General features: G+C 34.3%; 1 protein-coding gene across 9 annotated transcripts in view; it reads right to left on the reverse strand.

The window, feature by feature from the left end:
- The window catches only part of eya1 (EYA transcriptional coactivator and phosphatase 1), a 100,140-nt gene that overhangs the window by 37,103 nt on the left and 42,928 nt on the right, over positions 1-20,109 (reverse strand). Inside the window, exons 1-5 of one of the 9 annotated variants that reach the window (XM_066720997.1) lie at positions 10,774-11,122; positions 4,648-4,698; positions 3,080-3,207; positions 2,259-2,324; positions 467-544 (exon numbers count right to left, since the gene is read on the reverse strand). In XM_066720997.1, the coding sequence (XP_066577094.1) occupies positions 467-544; positions 2,259-2,324; positions 3,080-3,203 (268 nt within the window). In that variant the 5' untranslated portion in view covers positions 3,204-3,207; positions 4,648-4,698; positions 10,774-11,122. Of the gene's footprint in view, positions 1-466; positions 545-2,258; positions 2,325-3,079; positions 3,208-4,647; positions 4,948-10,773; positions 11,123-18,071; positions 18,227-20,109 lie in introns of those variants that run through there. The other 8 variants (XM_066720999.1, XM_066721000.1, XM_066721004.1 and 5 more) reach the window with 8 other exon arrangements.

Here is a 20,109-nt window from a genome sequence, read left to right on the forward strand (position 1 = left end):
TAGGAGAAAGGAATCGGTCTTGGTCATTGGTATTTTCGGGAAATCTGTTTTCATTTGAAGAACCCGCAGTTTATAGACTCTCTGGGTCTTTTCTTAGAAGGCTCATAATATTATGAGACCATTACAGAAATGCACATTTGAACTCAATTTTTGCACCACAAACAACTAATCAGGTGAACATAGCGTACTTACATGCTACTTTCACTTAGATCCCAATTCCGTATAATTTTACTTTATTCACAAATACATCAAATACAAGCTGTAACCTTCAGTTATATGAACATTTCACAGACAAATCTCTAATATGGACTGAACATTTCTTTACATATTAGTGATTTAGCAACAGGGTTACTGCCTGAGGCTATGCTTATCAGGATAACGTGCAGATATCTTTAGGATCTTAGGAAATTCGTGCTGTAGCTATGCATATACCAGCTATACCAGAGAGCTCAGTATCCTCACTCACCTGATCCTGAGAAATTGTCTAAAGACCCGTCTGCTGCAGATGTGGCAATTTCGCTGCTGCTCATTGGCTCTGTTTTAACTACAAATAAAGAAAGGTGATTATTACAAAACATGATCGGACATTCAATATACATTGTATGATGCATCAGAATAATTTATTTTGAATTAATTGTAAGTTTGTCCCACTTTTGTGAGCTAAAAAACTAACAAAATCCATTAAAATCACTCAAAAACAATGATAAAAAGCTGTGTGCTCACGACAAATCGAGTACAGTGCATAGTAGTAGTACAATTTTGTTCTTGTAATTAAGGACCACATCTTATTTTTTCTCCAATTAAATCTACATTGCAAATTCTGTTCATGGATACTCTTATAATACATTATATCAAGGTACATTGCCATAACAGTATCTTAAAGGACATAACTGGAAAACAGAAATCTCATAGGTGCCCCTTCAATTAATTTATATTCACAATTCAACTCAAAGAATGTCTCCTGGTCTCATCCCATAATTTTCAAATAACAGCATCAACAGCCAATTCTTCTGTCAGGTTTAAAACTGATATCAGAAAAATAACAGTATGGTATAAATGGTCAGAAGAAATTGCAATTCACTTTTTAAAACATGCATTGATTTAGCTTCACCATTTCTGTACTTGACAGTCAAGCATATTGTACAGAAATGGAGAAGCTACTATGAACTGTACAGTGAAAGTATGCAACATTTTATTTGTGAGACCCTGTTGTTCTAAGCACAATCATTAAAGATCAGAGACAAGTTTGCAGCTCTCTGATATAACCAGCAATCTTTGAAATAATTCCATTTCACCTTTTAAAAAGATTAAACTGAAAGCAAATTCAAAATGTGGGTATGGAGGCATGCCCATTTAATTCTCCAATGTGGAAGAAGTTATTCACTATCATGATTAACATGTTTCTATAGTGGTAATTTCACTAAGAAACACATGTTGATGTAAGTGTGTTGGAATATACACTGACATGCCTTTTGCATATTCAGTAATATTGTGTACAGTGCATGCACAACATATATATAGCACTCTCATGTCATTGAATACATCAAATATCAGCTATATCTACAAGAGAAAACAATACTTTATATGTCCTCTAAAAGTATATTACTTTTACCCACATTCAATCATTAACAAAAGAACAAACTTCTGCAAACAAACTCCAAACCATGCTTTCAATATTGGTTACATCACAAAACAATCAATGCAAAAATGAACTCCTAGAAATGAAAGGTACAATACTTGATAATAACTATATTATTAAAACTAAAATATTACTTGAACTTCAATACTCATTATTTTAGAAATAAGGAGATACAGACTAATGCTAAACTCAATTGATCATTTTGTGACAAAGAAGATTTTTTCTAAAGTTCAATAAGTACATTTTATATATGTATGCTTATACATCTCCCACGTTGATGAATACAGGTACATTACAAATAAAGGTTTCATTTAAAATAGTGTTAAAGTATTTAAATATGACGAAATGACGAAAAGGCACACAATGACAAAAGGCACACAATAATAATCACGATTATCAATAGACAAGCTTAGAAGGCAAACTATTGAATTAGAAGAAAATAACTCCCAATCATTTCTAAATGATACCTTAACCTTACAGATACAACATTTTAATTAACAGTCATAATTATAATAACACAAATGATCATCATCATCATTATCTTCATCATCGTCTATGTATATGCTTTTTAAAACTGCCAAGTATTGCCCTTTCATTGTTGCACCAGAACTGCACAAACCTGCAGTGTTCTGTGTACTAGAACTTAACAACCAGTCAGCAGTGGTAAGCATAGTGATGTTATCACCTATGGGAAAAGAAAATTGCAAAGGAGACATGACAATCTACACCAGTAATATTCAAATGAACATCCCTACATTCTTTAAAAGAAAAACAAATTTTCCGTTCCAGAATCAAAGCTTGGCAGGACTCCATTTAAATGATCAATGTCAACTTATCTTATAAATGAATATTTCTGTAAGCCACAAGTGGGAGGAGGCGGTTTTTTGGAAGGTTTTGCTTTGCCTTTTTTTTTGCTTTTTTATAAATAATGTCAGGCCCCAGCCTTCATGAACTCTTCATCACCTCTTCAAACCAGGAACTATTACTTAATTTGTGCAAAACATAAGCTGTTCACGTATGTGCCTCTCAGAACTCCAAACGACAGTCAGTAGACTCTAATGCGGCTAGTGCAACTGGTGTTTGTGTGGAACATTAGGGAATCTACATGAATAACAAAAAAAGGCAAGAAAGCTGCAGACACAGTAATATAAAATGTCCTTTGAACTGACAGTCTCAAAGCCGTAGTTGACTTAATTGCAGTAGTGCATTTATGATCATTTATGTTCTGCAATGTTAATATGTCATTAATCTCAATGGAAAAAGTTATGTAAGTACAGAAATCTAGAATTTATTTTCTGTTGTAAAATAACGTGTATTTCAAGAAACAAAGTAAATTCATTATATATATATGTAGGATAAGAATCGGCTTAGTGTTTTCTAATACCGTTCACACATTTCAAATGACTGGGAAGAGAAAGCAGAGAAAACATAGAAACCTACCTTCTGTGCCATTTGGTGTCATGGAATTGTTATTGATATGTGAGTTGTCAAGTTTTGGACCATTAGGAGATTCACTGCTTCCACTTACTCGACTGTGTGGACTGGCTAGATCCTGCATTTCCATAGACCTAATGCAAAGTAACAGCTATTTTTACACACTTGTTTAAAATGATGAATGATTCACATGAAAGAAATACCAGACTGAATTTAAAACCAATAACGGTTATGATAGAAAAGCTCTTCCATCACAGGTTTTTCTGTCCATTTCAATAGTCCACACTCAGAAATAAACCACAGCATAGTGCAGTTATTTCAGAGCTCATATTTACAGTCACAAATATGATCTTAAATTGCACATGCATATACCATATTTAGAAGTAATTTTGGCCTAGACAGAGTATTTAACTATATATAAATCTTTAAACTTGTAGGTCCATAATACACTATATACAATCCAAAACGTCAAGAACCATCTTATTTTACATTTTATCTGGGCAACATGTTCTCAGCTTGCTTATTTATGTATTTTAATATTATTTGATAAACTGTGCTTGGTTCATATACATCCAGAATGCTTGCAGTACACTTGTATAAAATGTAGTAATTTGAGCAATTGAAAGAGCCCATGCTAACAGGGAATGAGGAATCTATAAGGCATTTGTTTGCTCTGGCAAAGTACTTAATTGTTTCTCTGTTTTTATTGAAGCCCACTCCACTAAAAACATTTATTTTATCTTCCCATTTGTGTGCATTCTGGGTTATATTATGCATGTAAAATTGAAAAGAGATCAGGCCAGCATACCCTCAAACTCAAACACACATTTGTCTTTGTTAAGTGTCTCCATGCATAATTGTAATAATGAAAGTAAGTATAAAATAGCTATATATTATTATATCAGTTATTTCAATACAATGTATAAATGGCTAGGGTCACTGTTACCAATTAATAAAAGTGTTTTAAAAAAGCAACAAAAGTAAATGTTATACAGGCTATTTTCTTAGGAATAAACACAATCTCATCAGATAAGAAATGAATGGCAAAGCAAATTTTATTTTGCTGTATTTTGATTGTAAAGATAATGTCAACTGAAAGTTCCCAAGTTAATCTAGAATATCAGATTTCAAATATTTTATTTTAATATCTTCAGTCAGTCTTAAAAACTCGGAATGTCCTAATTCTTATTTAGACTGCTAACTTCTGCGGATATTGGATATCGCAAGTCAATTTAATAAAGCATTTTGATAGCATTCTTATTTTTATTCTCCTTACAACTCTGAGACTTCTTTGAAATGTCTGTTTCTTTCCTCAAAGATGCTGATGTTGACTATTTGTATTCTTTATACAAAATACTACATCCAAAAACAATTCCACTGTGCTTTAAGAAGAAGAGTTTTGTAATAGAATTAGTACTGTAGTTTAACATTTTGTCTTTTTCAACAGAAGGACATTTTGATTTCAACCTTGCCACTAAATGTATTTCATTAGGATTTAGGATTCACAATGTACTGCAGGGAACAATGCTTCCTACTTAATAATGCCTTTGGCAAAATACCAGAAGTGTTCTTACCTGAAACTGGATGGATCAGAAACATCTGAATCAGTCTGCGTTTTTTTTCACCTGCCAAGCAGAAACAATATAACTCCTTGTTATTTTAGCTTGGTGTCACTGTCCAGGCCCATCCACGACACAATAGACATTGTCTGAGAAAACATTATTATTATTCCCTAGCAGAATGGGAAGAGGGGAGACCCTGGGACAGAGAAGCACATTGTCTCTAGGTTAAACCCTCTACTGCTGTTTCCTCCTCCAGGTCTTCCCTCCTCCCCAAGTCAGGGGAAAGCAGCCAAATGACGGGAAGGTGATTCATCATTGGCCTACGACAGCTGCAAACTGGATTAACCCTCCCCCAATCAACATGCAAAGCAGCTTAGCCAAGGTAAGCAGGAAGGGATGCTAGGAAAAGGTAGCTGCTGGAAAATGAACTTGTTGAACAGAAGCAACTCAAGCAGAACACCCCTAGCATCTTCAGGGGATCTTTCATCTACAATTGACACTATCTGAAATATATCTCCACTCCCTCTCCCTGAACACTGACAGTTTCTAATGATCATCATGGCTTATTCCCGCAGACCTGTCTCGGCTCAGATCTCCAGGAGGGAAATTGGAGGTTTTCAGGCAACTGCACTGAAGAGATAGCACCAGTGCAAAGGTAGCTGGATAGAAAAAGACTCACATAGAGGTGCACCTATGACAATAACAAAAGTATTTCTTTTTTAAAGTAAGATTATGGTGCAAACATTTTTTATGTGCAAATGACATGGAGAAAATACTGTTATAACTCTTCTCTTTTGACGTGAAGAATTTACAGACCTTTTTATCTAGATTTACACCCATTTTATATTGTGAATAAAATAAAAATATTACCTCAGGCCTATGCAACTTAATGGAATAGAAGGACTGCTGCATTTCTCACAGTTTATTGCACAACTGAACACAAAATCAGTTTCAGGAAACTGTCAAGCAGCAAAAAAGTAAATCTTCCAGCCCCTACAGTCATTTTAATTGTTTCTGGCTCCTGTGTAACATGAGCAGGTTGGGTTTTCTTTTTTTAATAAAAGCTGTGCACTTTGCACCATGGTCCCATATTTAAAGAAGTTGAATCTTTAGCTTCTATTTCTCACCTTTCGTCCCTTCTGTCCATCTTGAAATAAGTAGTTTAGTTAAAGTCATGTTGATATTCATAAAAGTCTTTACTCCTTCAAATGTAGGCTTCCTCGGGCCCAGGCAAACAAATAAGCAATTGTTCAATCAATGTTGAAAAAATCCAACACGTTTTTTTTTTTTTTATTATTTTGTTTTGCAATGTCAAAAAAGATAAATGTCCAGAATGGTTTTTCCCTGTTGTTTTCACTAAATGCCAGTGAGTACACTATCTGCGTGTTTTAATGAGTCATCGGCATTCCCTGCTGTGCTCAGCAGTGAAAGGCTATGAAAATGATGCTGGTCTTTCCACTTCAACCAGCGCACACTGCCAGCAGGTGATATGGACCAGGTGAAGGGAGGCTTGAAAGCAAAAACAAGCCCTCCTTCCTGCACAGCTTAATATTTATTGTCTAAAAGTCTGTATTCAGCATCTTTGATGTGCATTTCAATTCAACCTGAACTGACTTTTCTTTGATGATCATAGAACAAAGCCAAGCAAGATGAAGCATTCTAAGTGTCATCAAAAAAAGCCAAACACTCTTCACTTATGTCTGTTTGTTCACCGCTTCGCTTTACTTATTTTAAGAACTGCACATTTCCATTAGCAAGTATCTGAAGGCTTTTAACATTCATGATCTCAGTATGCTGGTAGGCCAGCGTGCCCTAACCTTGAGAAGTCAACCCACTCGTTCACCTGTACAGTGGATATTCTTCATCCTTTCTAAATAAAAAATAAAATGGAGATGCATGTGCTAAAATGACACATACTTTCTTTTAAAATAAATGATAGTGATAGCTATTTATATGTGTTAGTTTTAAATACTACTAGGATTTATCAACACAATGCATACACACACACACATACAAATACCCACACACATACACACACACATATAGATGTATATAGATTTCAAGGAAAAGTTACTACACTTTACTGCCTCTTTTCCATCCTCTCTTAACCCCCTTACCCCAAGTTTATGGGCTTTTAATTTTATAGGGCATACAGCACATATTCCTTTGAGTTTTATAGATTATGCAAACCATGTGTTGTGTGTAACTAGGTTTAAAAAACAACGCTTTAATCAAAATAACTTTAAAACAACTAATCCTCACTTAAGCTGGTCAGCTGAATCCACATGGTGGCCCAGGAAAAATAAATCTACTCACAAAGAATGTAGATGCAGACAACAATTGGACACAGATGTGCGTGGAATTAGTCACAGTTTACAAAATGCTACACTTCACTTGTTTCTTTTTATCTGGGCATCAGAATTGACCATAAACACTGCTTTGACAATCTTTTTTTCAGGCAGAAAAACAAATTACCCTCTAAATATGACTGACAACACATACCTTCCGAGTTATAAAAAATAAGTTATTTGCGATTTATTTACTAACTCAAATACATAAATACATTGTTGAATTAAATTCTGTAAATTGGAAAATTATTTTCATTTTATTAAATTAAAGCTGACAATCCTTGCCACAAACAGTACCAGTTCTCCATTGTTACATCTAATTATTTACTTTTAAAAAATACTTAAACTGATATTCTATATTAAGTTTTAACTATTAAGATACACTCACAAATTAGTTCACTGCAATGCTTAATATTAATTATCCTTTTGAGGCATCCAGTGGTAATTAGTAAATAAATTGTTCCATCAATAGATAATTCCATTGAAATTGAAATAAATCACACAAAGAAGGGTAAAATGACAGTTTGCCATTTTCACTTTTCTTTAATTAAAAGTGTAATTCTTCACAGATGTGTGGTATGTTGATGTACAATTTGTCTCCCACATTTTGTTAAATCTGACATAGTGCTCCAGCAATCTACTGAATAGCTACATTAAATCTGTTAATACTGTGCTCTTCAGCCCTCTAAATTATTTCCAGAAGGCAAGCCCACTTTGAGAGCCCATCAAACAAGATTTAAGGTACACATTTTATCACATTCTCCCTACCGCAGAGCCATGCTCTGATAGAAAAAAAAAAAAAAAAAAACACAACAAAACAAAAAACAGGTCTTTCTTTGCTTCATTTTAAATTTCAATGAATCTAGCAGGAAATAGTGAATTACAAGCAGGCTGTAGCAAACAAGATGCTATTTTAAAATAAATGTAAAAAAAATCCTGTTTCATGCCATGTAGTTTTCTTTTACTAGCAATAATCATATTTTATTTCAAGTAGGAAAGAGTGCCAATGACCGTAAGAAAGTTCATGCATATTGTTTTCATTGTTACCTATGTATTCAAGCATATCCTGCTTCAAGAAATACTATGTAGAAACATTCTAATTTTCTCTGACATTATTACTACTCAAAGGCGTTTAATTAAAAAAGGAAATTCTTCTCGTTCACAAAATGTAAAGAAACTTCAAATCAAATCCAAAAACTAACAACCTGCTTTAATTGTCCTGCTTAATGTTACTGTCATGTTCTCCAGTACTTTAAAAAAGAAAAGTCAGAAAATGATCATTGCTAATCAGGATTTATAGTAACAATAAATGTCTAGTAGGTTTAGCTCATGCTTAAAGTTACACTGAATCAAGGTTAATTGATTGCAAAACTAATAGTGGAAATAATTAATTAAAGGCAAATTCTTAAATGATTATCAGGGAGAACAGATTGCAAAGATAATCTGTGATGTTCAGCTCTCATTTCCTCCTCTTTCGGCAACATATTCCAGAGACAAACAGCATCATGTTAACAAAATAACACACTTCTGTATTTGGTAAACAACTCACCTCGCTAATCACTCAGAATGGGCTTTGGGGTTTCGTTTCCTCTGTCTCTTTCTAATAAACAGCAGAGCTGAGCAGTATCAATTAGCCCTCTGTGTCTTTCAGCGCACACAATTTCCAGCTTTGAAAGACCTCGGCCGCACACATACGGAACGCATTGGGCCTTCAGCAAACATACAGCAGCAAGAGACTGCTTGCATGGCAGCTTATCAAGAAAAGCTTAATTCACTCAAATGAAGGCCTTATTCAAACAAATACAGTAAGTAAACAATTTAAATCAGGCAACTCATTATCAGTTAATTAGATAAACAGGCTTATTGTGAGAAATAATGGAAGCAGCAGATTGAAGCCCCTGGTGCACACACAAAAAGACAGCTACACTACAGACACAAAAGAGTATTCTCTTCTCTTTCTTTCTATCTTTCATTTCCTTTTTATACTGCAGGCAAAGCACTCATTTCGGTTTTCTAGATTATTAGTATTATTAATAAATGTTACCTGCATAATAACATTTAAAATGGGAAAGGTCTAATGTAAGATGCAACATATTATATATAAACTTTCCAAATTGTGAGCATGTAATGCCTATAGTTATAGCAATTAAATACGGTATATTATTGTCCAAAAGTATCAAATAAAATAAATAAGTCACAACAAGGTTAAGAATAAAACCAATCAATATCAACACAATTTAATGTATTAAAGTATAATTTTATAGGATGTTTCTCTTCAATATTTATCTGTGTTTTTTTATTTCCCTGTGATGCATTCCACTCTCTAGCAGATGCCATTAAATGTCAACTGTTTTAACTGTGTTGGTTGTGTTTATTCTGCCTGACTGAAAAGGGTCTCATGTGGAGAACATTTTGTTTTGCTTGTTGCATGGAAAATTTAAACTTATTAAGCAAAAGGATTTCCTGCACCAGCAATCTCTGTCAAATATGTCCAGGTTGCATTTACCTTTGCAGAATAAATTAAATACACCTGTTTTGTGTATATTTTGTTTGTTTGTTTTTTGCATTGTCTCTATGAAGGCTTATGCCAACATTTCAAATAAATAATAGGCAACTTATTATTTTGTTCAGATAGCCTTGAATATATACATAAGCTATATATATATACATAAGCTATATATATATATATATATACATACACATACACACTAAACAGTCCCTGCCACATTATCGTCTATATATATGCATATTCTTTCTTTCTTTTTCTTAAACAATAAAGTACATGTAAATTTAATTAATATACACTCAAGTGAAAATGAGAACATAAAAGTGAATAATAAACTGTATTTTACTGTAAGTCACAACCTGAAGGCTCAAAAAATCATTCAATCCATTGACTTGGCTGTTCTTTTCAAGTTTATAATTTTTTTCAAGTTGTCATTTTTATGTCCTTTCAGAAATCATGAATATATAAATTTATACTACATATGTTTCATCATTAGTATAATGCAAAAGTCATTCTTGGAGAATAATAATTTTACTATGAAGCTTGCGATATCAACAAATTCATTATCTGTGATATTTACAAATGTAAACAACTACACTACATTAAAACCCATATTCCTTTATTCTGATTGCTTGCCTGATACATTTTCCTGTTGTCTTACAAAATTATTGTAAACTGCACTCTTCAACATTGATTGTCAGCCCTGTTTCCAAAGATTTTCAGATTAATGAAAATATTTTAATACAATATTACCACATAATAGCAGTAATACATATATTTTTGTAGTTAAGAATTTGATTTTAATAACCATATAATACAGATTCGCACATTCGCACGCACAAAAATAAGTAAAACAACCTAACGTCCAATTCTTTTGAAATACAAAAATATAAATCCGTTTTTTTAATAAATATTTTACATAAACATTACCTACTCTTAAATATCTTAAACCATATGTGACAACTAGTAGAGTATTATAATAATAATAATAATATTTATTTTGCACATACACAAATGCAAAATGTAAGGTTTCTGGTTGATTTCGATTGAAGTGCAAGTCTTCATGTGTTTTGTTTAAACATTTTGAGATATTCCAAAAAACTTTGCCTGTCTGCATGAAAACAGAAACCCCCACTATTAAAGAAGCCGAACACCAAAACCTTCAAATGTAGCCCAACAGGAAACCCTCAAAAATGAAAAACTTGTGTTACAAAAAAAAAAAAAAAGAAAAAAGGCTTTTACAGGCTGGTCAGAGAATTTAAGATACAAATGGCATATACTTACAATTCTTATTATAGCTGGATCCCTTTATTTTCCCTTTTGCTTTTTTGGTATCTCCTTTAGGTCTTTCCAAATCAAAAAAGGACCATTGGTTAATACAAAGTCTTTGCTGTTGGACAGCTCATGAATGGATTAAGGACACGACGAGGTACAACGTTTTTTTTTTTTTCATTTTAAGTGTTAAAAACCATAGCCAAAGTGCAATATCTCTGGAGGCTGAAGCTGAGCAAGAATGAGAGTTGTCCGATTACTGCTGCAGGCTGTGACTAGCGAGTGTCTGAGGAAGAAGGAAAAAAGAGAGAGAGAGAGAGAGAGAGAGAGAGAGAGAGAGAGAGAGAGAGAGAGCGAGAGAGAGAGAGAAGCTGCTATCTGAAACAGCAAAAACTGCTCCGTGGTCTTTCACAGGAAGACTTTAGCCTGGAAGAGGCACTGGGGAGTTAGCTCTGAGCACCAAATGGCACTACATCAGCCCCCAGTATGTCATTTACTCACAGCTTTAAGCAATATACCCCATTCCAGATTGTATCAATGATCCTAAGACAATGAAACAGCAGATCCTTCATCCATCCTACTTGTTTTCAGAATTTTGTGGTTCCTCTCAGGCACCCTAAGGGCTTAGTGCTTTTCTTCCCCCTGTTGTTTTTGTTTTTCTAGCGCAAACCACAGCTTTTCTCTTGTGTCGGCCTTACTGGTTTCAATCTGACAAAGGACCTCAGCAGTGATATCTAAGTCGCAACCTCACATAAATTCATTATGTTCATTATCAAGTCTCTGCTATCAGAACAGACGGCTCTGTCTCACCGGCCTAGTGGAAGCCCTCCATCAACAAGTAGCTGCTACTGCTGTTTGCAAGGTAATGACTGCATGATGTCTACTATAGGTTCCATTTCCTCCAAAAACCTTTGAATTGCTTCTACAAAATAAAGTATTCCAATTTTTAACCTGTATATTATAGTAATTATTTAATGGCTAGACACTACAGGACTTATTTTGAGTCTGCTACAACAACACATGAAAGACAAAATACATTATCGTCATTTTCATTAAGTATAATTAATGTATACAAACACAGGTATGAATCTCTACAGTCTAGATACATTTCACTTTCCACATTTGCTTTAACCTTTTGCTTATTGTTATTTTTTGGGTTGTTTGTTGTTGTTGAAGTCTGCTGTTTTTTCTTGGTTTCTTTTCTTGTTTTAGAACAATGCAATCTAGTACAAAACAAAATAATAATTCTGTAATCTAAATTACCAATGCTTGAAATAAATACTACTATGAAAATGTATTACAATATTTACAATTAGAATACTAAAACATAATAATAATAAAATAACAGACCCATTGCTTGTTTCAAGGGTGTCTGATTTATATGAGGCTCTCGCCTTACCTTTGAGACAGTTCATCTACGCACAGAAATGTACACAGTTTGAGAGAGGTAACACAGTCTCGATAGGTATCCAATTGCTCCAATGTGTTTAATTTTAATATGACACCTTTTTTTCTTTGCAGTTAGTTGAGTAAACTGTGTTGAAATGTTAGAATAGGAGAATGTATTGCCAGAGCTACACAGCAGCCTCAAGTTCCGCACACACCTTGGGTTTCATTTTGCTTGTGTGCAGCGAAGGAACTGCGGTATATTCACCTACCATATATGGGAGACGGGGTCAACATAAGCAAACCTCTCCTGAGCTTGTCTGAGGAGCTGACATAAATAGAGCAAGCTGCACTTTTCCTAAATTAAGTGCACTGTCAGGAAACTACACTGCAGTGATGTGGAGGAAACTGCACTGCAAATACAAGCGTGTATCACTTGCAAAACCTGTACCTACAGGTAAACTTAATGCTGCCCCACATTTCCAATTCTACAAATATTACATTTCGAAGTGGTTCCTTGATACTTCAATAGCCTAACAAATGCACTGGGAATCTCAGATAACTATTTGTAATGGCTAAAGGGTAAACATGCCTATTGAGTTATTGCATTTACTCTCGTTCATTGTACAGCTGTATAAAATTAACTTTCTATGTAATTTTGCAAGTGAGTTATTTTTAAATTGCACAGTATAATTATCCCAAATTGTTTATGTCTATCGTACTTAATTATCTTGCATCTCCTTCATGTCAATTTATCTTAATTTTGGTAAATATTTTGAGCAAAACATAGAAATTGGTAGATTCAAAAAGTTTATTGTGATTATTTATTTTCTTATTTTTAAGCTATATGCAGTATTACAAAACAAAAACAGCTTATAATGTATGAAATCACACAGCTTCGTCACCAGTAGAATGAATCTTGCACATAAATGACACAAGCTTGCTAGAACTTGTTAATATCTCATTACTCTAATGCACACACAACATGTGATAAGACTTTGATATTCACAGCCTTCATACTTGAAAGAACAAAAAGATTTAGATATATCCTTATTTATATCAAGTGCAGAAGAGTGAAGTCCCTAGAGACAGAGAGAGAGAGAAAGTAAATTGACGTTATACTGATATTCATAGTTTGCACCCCCTGAGACATGAAACAGTTTTCATTTTTCTTGAATTTAGGCTTAGTTCACATTTACCTTACATTTTGATCTGCAAAATAAATTAATAAAGAAACAATACAAAATGTAGTCACTGTAGCTGGCTAATGTGGATGTAAAGCCAGCTGCAAGGGCACAGCAAGTCTGACATCTGTGCTAAAACATCATTGGCCAAGAACTATATCAAGCTAGAAATATGAGAACTGGGCCAAGATTAAAAGCCATTCTTTATTAAACATAATCATGACAGGACTTCATGGCTTCAGAAAGTGAATTCAGAGTTGCCTGTTAGCATTTAAAAGTTAGGGTGAGCTTGTCTAATGCTATCTCTTGCACAAAACAGTTCTGGAAAAAGCTGACAGCTTACCTTAACCTTATAAATACGGCAAGACCTTAACTTACCAATAATATTGACTGATATTACTGTGATCCTTTATACTAAATACAAAATGATGGAATTACCTTCAGTGGAAAGCATGATGTTATTGCTCTCCTTTCAGTCTTACCAGAAACTGGACAACTCAATAAGCTTTGAAACTAAATTTAAAAAGTAACACTTAGAACTAATGACATTTTGGCATCGAGCACTTCAGAGTAAAGCCTGACATCCTGCTTCTACCCCTTGCAATATTTTCATGTGAGCATTCGACAAGTTTGTTTTCAAAGAGCTACTACGACATTTACACAATGTCACACTTTTTGGGGATCAAGTTGCTTTTCTCCCATTAAGTCTGTGACTATTGCTCTCCAAACCTACCCCAGAGATGGGAAATCTGAACTCTGGGCTTTACCCTAATGAAAACAACACCTTTTATATATTTATCTAGACACTTAACCAGCAAAGTGTTTTTCTATTAACTATGAGGAAAATAAAGTTTGAAACCTCACAACTTTCTCTGGTCCCCTGACACTGCTAAGACCTAGGGGTTGTTGAATGGTATTTTGTCAAGTGACTGTGGAGCTGGTATTAAATATCTGCCACTCCTGGTTCCCTTTATTGTCCCCTCTTTTTCAGTAGTCATGTGCTACTTCCCTTACCAAAATCACTGGCTTATTCAAGAGGCCCACAACACGACATAATAAGCACCTTCAGTGAAAGCTAAATCTTACTGTGGAAAGCTACAGCCCTCAAATTAATTTAGTTTTTACTCAAAGTTCAGACTGACTGACATTTACTTTTCTTCCCAGACAATATTTTTTATCCTTGAAATTAATGCATATATATATGTACTTGAAATGTGTATAATTACCAATTGATTTGCACAAAATGTACAAGCAATCCAGAATATATTATGTGTAATAGGATGACTATTCTAGTAATTAAAATAAAAGTCCACAGATTAAAATATCAATTCTAATTTGATGGCCACAGAGACACCTGCAGGATAATAAATGAGTTTCAATTTAAAAATAATGAATTATTTCATTTACAGAGATCCATTTTCAAAATAGTCATAAAATAGTCTCCCTACAAGTCTGAAAGCACCCTAATAAAATGTTCAAAGGAAAACAGGTTATCTAAATACATGTGGTGATCTCAAACCCTAGGTTAAATTGCTCTACAGTAACATGGGCAGATTCTTCGTGAAGGAATATGAGTCATTTAACACCTTGTCGGTATTTCATTAGACAAACTATACGACTCGTATTTGCATACCAACTGTAGTCTCAGTAAGAGCGAAGATAAAAAGTAAGATGCAATCTACAAAACACTATTTTTATTTTCCTCTAATGTAACAATCTTTGTTGATGACAAGGTATCACCACAATAAGGCTTCTGACAGTGCACAGGGAATGTTTCAAAGGTCCTTAAATTAGTAGGAACACACAGTGCTTTGATGTGGTGAAAGAAAGTTACAGTGAATCCAGACTAGTATAACAAACACAATATTTTTTGTCTCTCATGCAAGTAAATAATGATGAACATAATTGTACTGAATGCATATCTCCATAACTTTAAGAAACATAACAAAAAATGCTAGTTATTTGAACGTTTACCTTCAATAAACATCACTGATTTTCAGGGGTTTAATACTATACTATATCTACACATAAACAACAAATAGGTCTATTCATCATTTTAGATCCATACTATCCAAATTAAATATACACTTGAGCATAGTCCATACTATGTGGGATATATTTGCTTTTTGATATATTTGTTTTTTCTACTTGCAGCTCCTCAACATCATTATTGAAGTATGAAACCAAACAGGACAGTCCCACTTCAAATGACCTACATCAAGAAAGACATATTTGAAAACATACATAGTATTTCATAGATATTATTATTGACACACTACTGAGAGGATCTGGATTATAGTAGTGTAGTGTTCTTTGACAGTTTGAAGGCTTGGATGCAGAAAATGATATGTAGAAGAACTGGGTATCATTCTTCTGCATTATAATACTCGAGATATCATCTGCTCTTTACAAATATATACGCTCTGAAAAGGAAGTTGCAGGCTACAAGGATGGATGAGACATGTAAGAATTGTAATTCAGTCAGGACATCTCGTGATAATGTGAATGTGTTACATTTGTTTTATGTAATCTCGTGGCTTGGCCTCCTCTTCCAAGGGGCCCCTGTCAACCGACAATTTGGCAACATTCGTGTGCCTGACCGGTGGCAAGCCATGGACCAGGGGCAAACATGGCTGCAACTGCCCTCTGGACAGGAGAGCCAGGACGCATGTGGAGGCTTGAGGAGTGGGAGGGGAACTCAAACACAGGGCAGAGGATGCTGTTTTGGGTGAGTTTAAATAAGCTAGCCTTGCCACTCAGTGAGTTGTCTTTTTCTGTGGTGGTGGCTTGGCTTTTCTATTTGTGTTTAAGTGAATTTACTGCCAGAACCGTAGCTTTGCGTATTTTCTCTCTGTTTCACAAGACATTCTGAGGGAGTGACGGAGGGATGCTCATTTGCATAGTTGTAAATAATTCTAATTTGACCTTGAGCACATGAAAAAGTAAACAAACAAGATGGTGTCTAAAAGCAAATAAACAAACCGAGATGTAAGGAATAATTAATTTTGGGGAGACAGAGTCAAGAGATCATTAATTACTCACCAAAATATTATCCACAAAACAATTATCATAAAGAGATATTTGATATGGATAAACTATATCAATGCCCGTAAATAACAATTTCAGAAATATTACTTAAAAACAACAACTATATACTCCCCTTGGAAAATGTAAATACATCTTTAACACAGTGTGGCTGAGACCTTATTGCCTTTGTTTCCATAATTATTCTCTACAGACAGTGTTGGAAGACAGGATGTCAATATCTTAGAAGTTTGTATCCAATAGCACAGTGAATCCAGTGCCACAGAAATCTTGAAAAGCCAAACATGAGAAAAATTCAATGATGAATACGTATACAATTCTCATTCATTTAAATTAAATAAATTCTAGACAGAATAAAAAACAGATGGGCGTTCCACAAAATATTTTAGATTAAGTAGGTGCGCTTTCCTATTGCATTACATCAGTAAATTACTTAGCTACCTTAAACATTAAAATTTTAATTTCATACCGGAATAGAAAATAATAAAACTGATTTGTAAATAATACTCAGATTTTCTATTGTATTTACAGTGATTAGTTTCTTCAATGTGCAAATCTTCAGCTCACAGATAATCACTATACAACAGTTTGTTACTTGCCCCCATTTTAAAGCCATACAACAACCTGAAGCCCAACCCTAGACAAACCAAAATGTCAAGCTAGGTCCATTCAAATCTAGACACGACTCTAACTGAGTAGAAAAGCAACCCTAACCTTAACGAAAGCCAAAGTTGACTGGGGACTAACCCTAGGCCACACCAAAATGTAACCCTAATTTGATCACTTAAGTTAATTACTAAAATGACTGAAACTACTGTTCTCCAAACAAGCAAATTGTAACAGTAAGACCATTCTTAGCTTTATTTGTATCCCTAATTAAAACTTGAGAAAATTATTTAAATTGATCAGTATTAAAGTGTCTTCACTTTGTGGACCCAGATGTCAGTACTGATTTCAGGTCAGATGGCTCTTGTGCTATACTGACCTGGTTTGTGGTTAGAAAAATAGTTAAGAATACATTTTCTATACTACAAGAAATTATTTATTTGAGTAGGAAAAAAGTATTAAAAAAATGTTTATTTCTTTTAAAGGTAAAATCAAATATTCCACTCAAAGGTTGACAGTAGAGATCCATTTAAGCCCTGTTCCCCATTTTCACACTGCACTTGCATGATGTATTATACGAGTGTTTGCGAAGTGTGTGGACATGTGGGGTAAATGCCATTAAACACTTTAAACAACAGGGCTATAAAGGCCGGCTGATTTCACACATTTCTGAACTCTAGCTCTCCAATTCTGACAGCTTCATTAAGAAAACACCATGCTACATTTACCTGCCTCAGGAAGATACAACTTTCTTCACTTACATTCTGATACTCGTTCTAACCAGAAAACAATTTGAACCGGTCAACTTAAAACAGATCTTCAAATTATTCACACAATAATCACTAGATGTGTTAAGCTGTGAAGTATGTAATTAAGAGTCAAATTTTCATCCTCATAAGGGCTCTAATATTCTTAAACTATGAAGAAATGCACCCTAGAAAATCAAACCTGCCTAGAAAGTCGCCAATAAGTGATGGCACCCTGAGATATGTAAGTCTGGCAGTCGATTTGGAGCCCTCCTGATGACTTCAGTATGCAAAAAACCCAGAGAAACATTTGTCTAAAAACCCAACTGTCCAAGGGACTTACATGCAAGTTCTCCACATCCAGAGATTTCACATTCCCAACGCCACAGCTGCTTCTCCAGTTGGGAGTAGGTCAGCCCAATGATGTGTCCAGACTGCTGGTCAACACCGCACAGCAGGAATGCTCTTTAGATGGGGATGAGGTGATTGACTGTCCTCCTGTTGCAGGGAAAATCCAGGACTATCATTAGTGTGAAACCAGCAGTACACCCAAGGGACCGCACACAAATGGGAAAAATATCTTCCAAAGGGATTCACAAAACTTGTTTCCTTTAGGTTAAGGACATAAGGGCTATTGTGAATGCTAAAACATTACCCTAATTACAGCAGTACTTGAAACAAACAAAATTGACATGTGTAAATGTCCTTTTTTCAGTGTAATAATATGTGTGCCTCCTTCAAAATGAATTGATTTCTAGACAAAGCTTTCATACATTTAATGTAATTTTAATCACTTTACATAGCCATTTAACATAAACATCTTGGCATGAATTGTAGTTTTCTATCCATGTTGTACTTTAATATTTCAATTGCTTTATACACATCTTTTACACGTCTTGTAGCTTGGATTAGGGACATGCATTTAACTGACATATGGACAAATTTGAGGCTCTACACTTAATGCAAATACAAAGCTTGTTCATTGTTATTATTATTATTATTATTATTATTATTAAACAATAAAAAAAATAGAACCTGGATCACCATAGGTCAAATAGCCCCTTCTTCTTTATAACTTTCCTCACATTATTCTACTCTTAAAATTAATTTTTAAAAATAGGTTCAAACACTGAAACACAACATATGGCATTTAGGGCAGAATATTTATGTAACTCAATCACTTCATTTATATTTTTATAGAAAGTGGATACCTGATACATTTTATATAAACCAGTTGAAAGCCATTAATTAAGTGATCCAAATGAGAATAAGAATTACTTCTTATTTTGGCACTATTGAAAATGATACTGGTTATGTGAAAAGGCCTCCTTTATATGTGGCTATAGTAAAAACTAAAAACAAATAAAGAGTCTTTCCATGTTTTGATATTCTCTGCAAGTGCAATCCAGAGCGCACAGACAACCAATGCCAAGCCGAAGTTCAATTTTAACTCTAGGTTAAACATTTAACAGCTGAGATTCTCAGTCCCTGTCTCCGTGTGTGTGTGCATATAAAAAAAGACACGTGGATTATCTGAACAGGGAATGCCATTCATTTTATAGGACTGGGGAAGATGCTGAGCCTCACAATTTTTCACAGTCTTGGAGAGTGTGTGAACTATTAGCAGCTTGCCAGAGCAGTGGGTGCCTCACATCATGTTGGCGTCACATAAAATGACTTGAAGCATGACAAGAAGTTCAAAAATAACCAAAGGTTAATAACCATTTAAGACTATGTATGAAGCTGCTGAAGTAAATGTTAACATTATCCCTAACTAACCCTGTATGATGTCTATATACATATCTGGGACCTGCTCATTTTTATACTATCTCTCTGTGAAGTGTAACGGTCTTTCTCCACAATAGTGTCTCACTGGCACTTTCAATTGTTGTGTTGGAATATGCCAACTTTCCACGGATATTTCCTTCAATGGTCCGGCTCTGCTACAGCCTTTCTAAGAAGGTCACTTCCTTTTGGAGGAAATGGAAATTACACTGCAGGCTATCAAGTCTTTTTTTCCTGGTAAAAATACAATTTTTAATCAAATACAACACAAAGGAACCAAAAATGTGGAAAGAAGTATACTAAAATTGATGGTCTACTGTTTTTTTTTGTTTTTTTTTAAGTATTTGAAAATCAGATCCGGCAGTTTTTCTTGTCAGTTACAAAACATTTAATCCCAAGTCTAAGGTTAAACTCCCTGCGCAGTTATAATGCATATTATTACTATAATGGAGAGCAGTGGCGGTCTTTACAATATGCATGTTTGAAACTGCAGGGACAGACAGGTGAAACAAATAAGAACACTTTGCAGGAAAATTGTAATAACAGACAGAACAGGGTGGAGATCATTTAACAAATCAAGCTCAGTTAAATATGAT

Source organism: Amia ocellicauda, chromosome 2, assembly GCF_036373705.1.
Source record: "Amia ocellicauda isolate fAmiCal2 chromosome 2, fAmiCal2.hap1, whole genome shotgun sequence".
Lineage (NCBI taxonomy): Eukaryota > Metazoa > Chordata > Actinopteri > Amiiformes > Amiidae > Amia > Amia ocellicauda.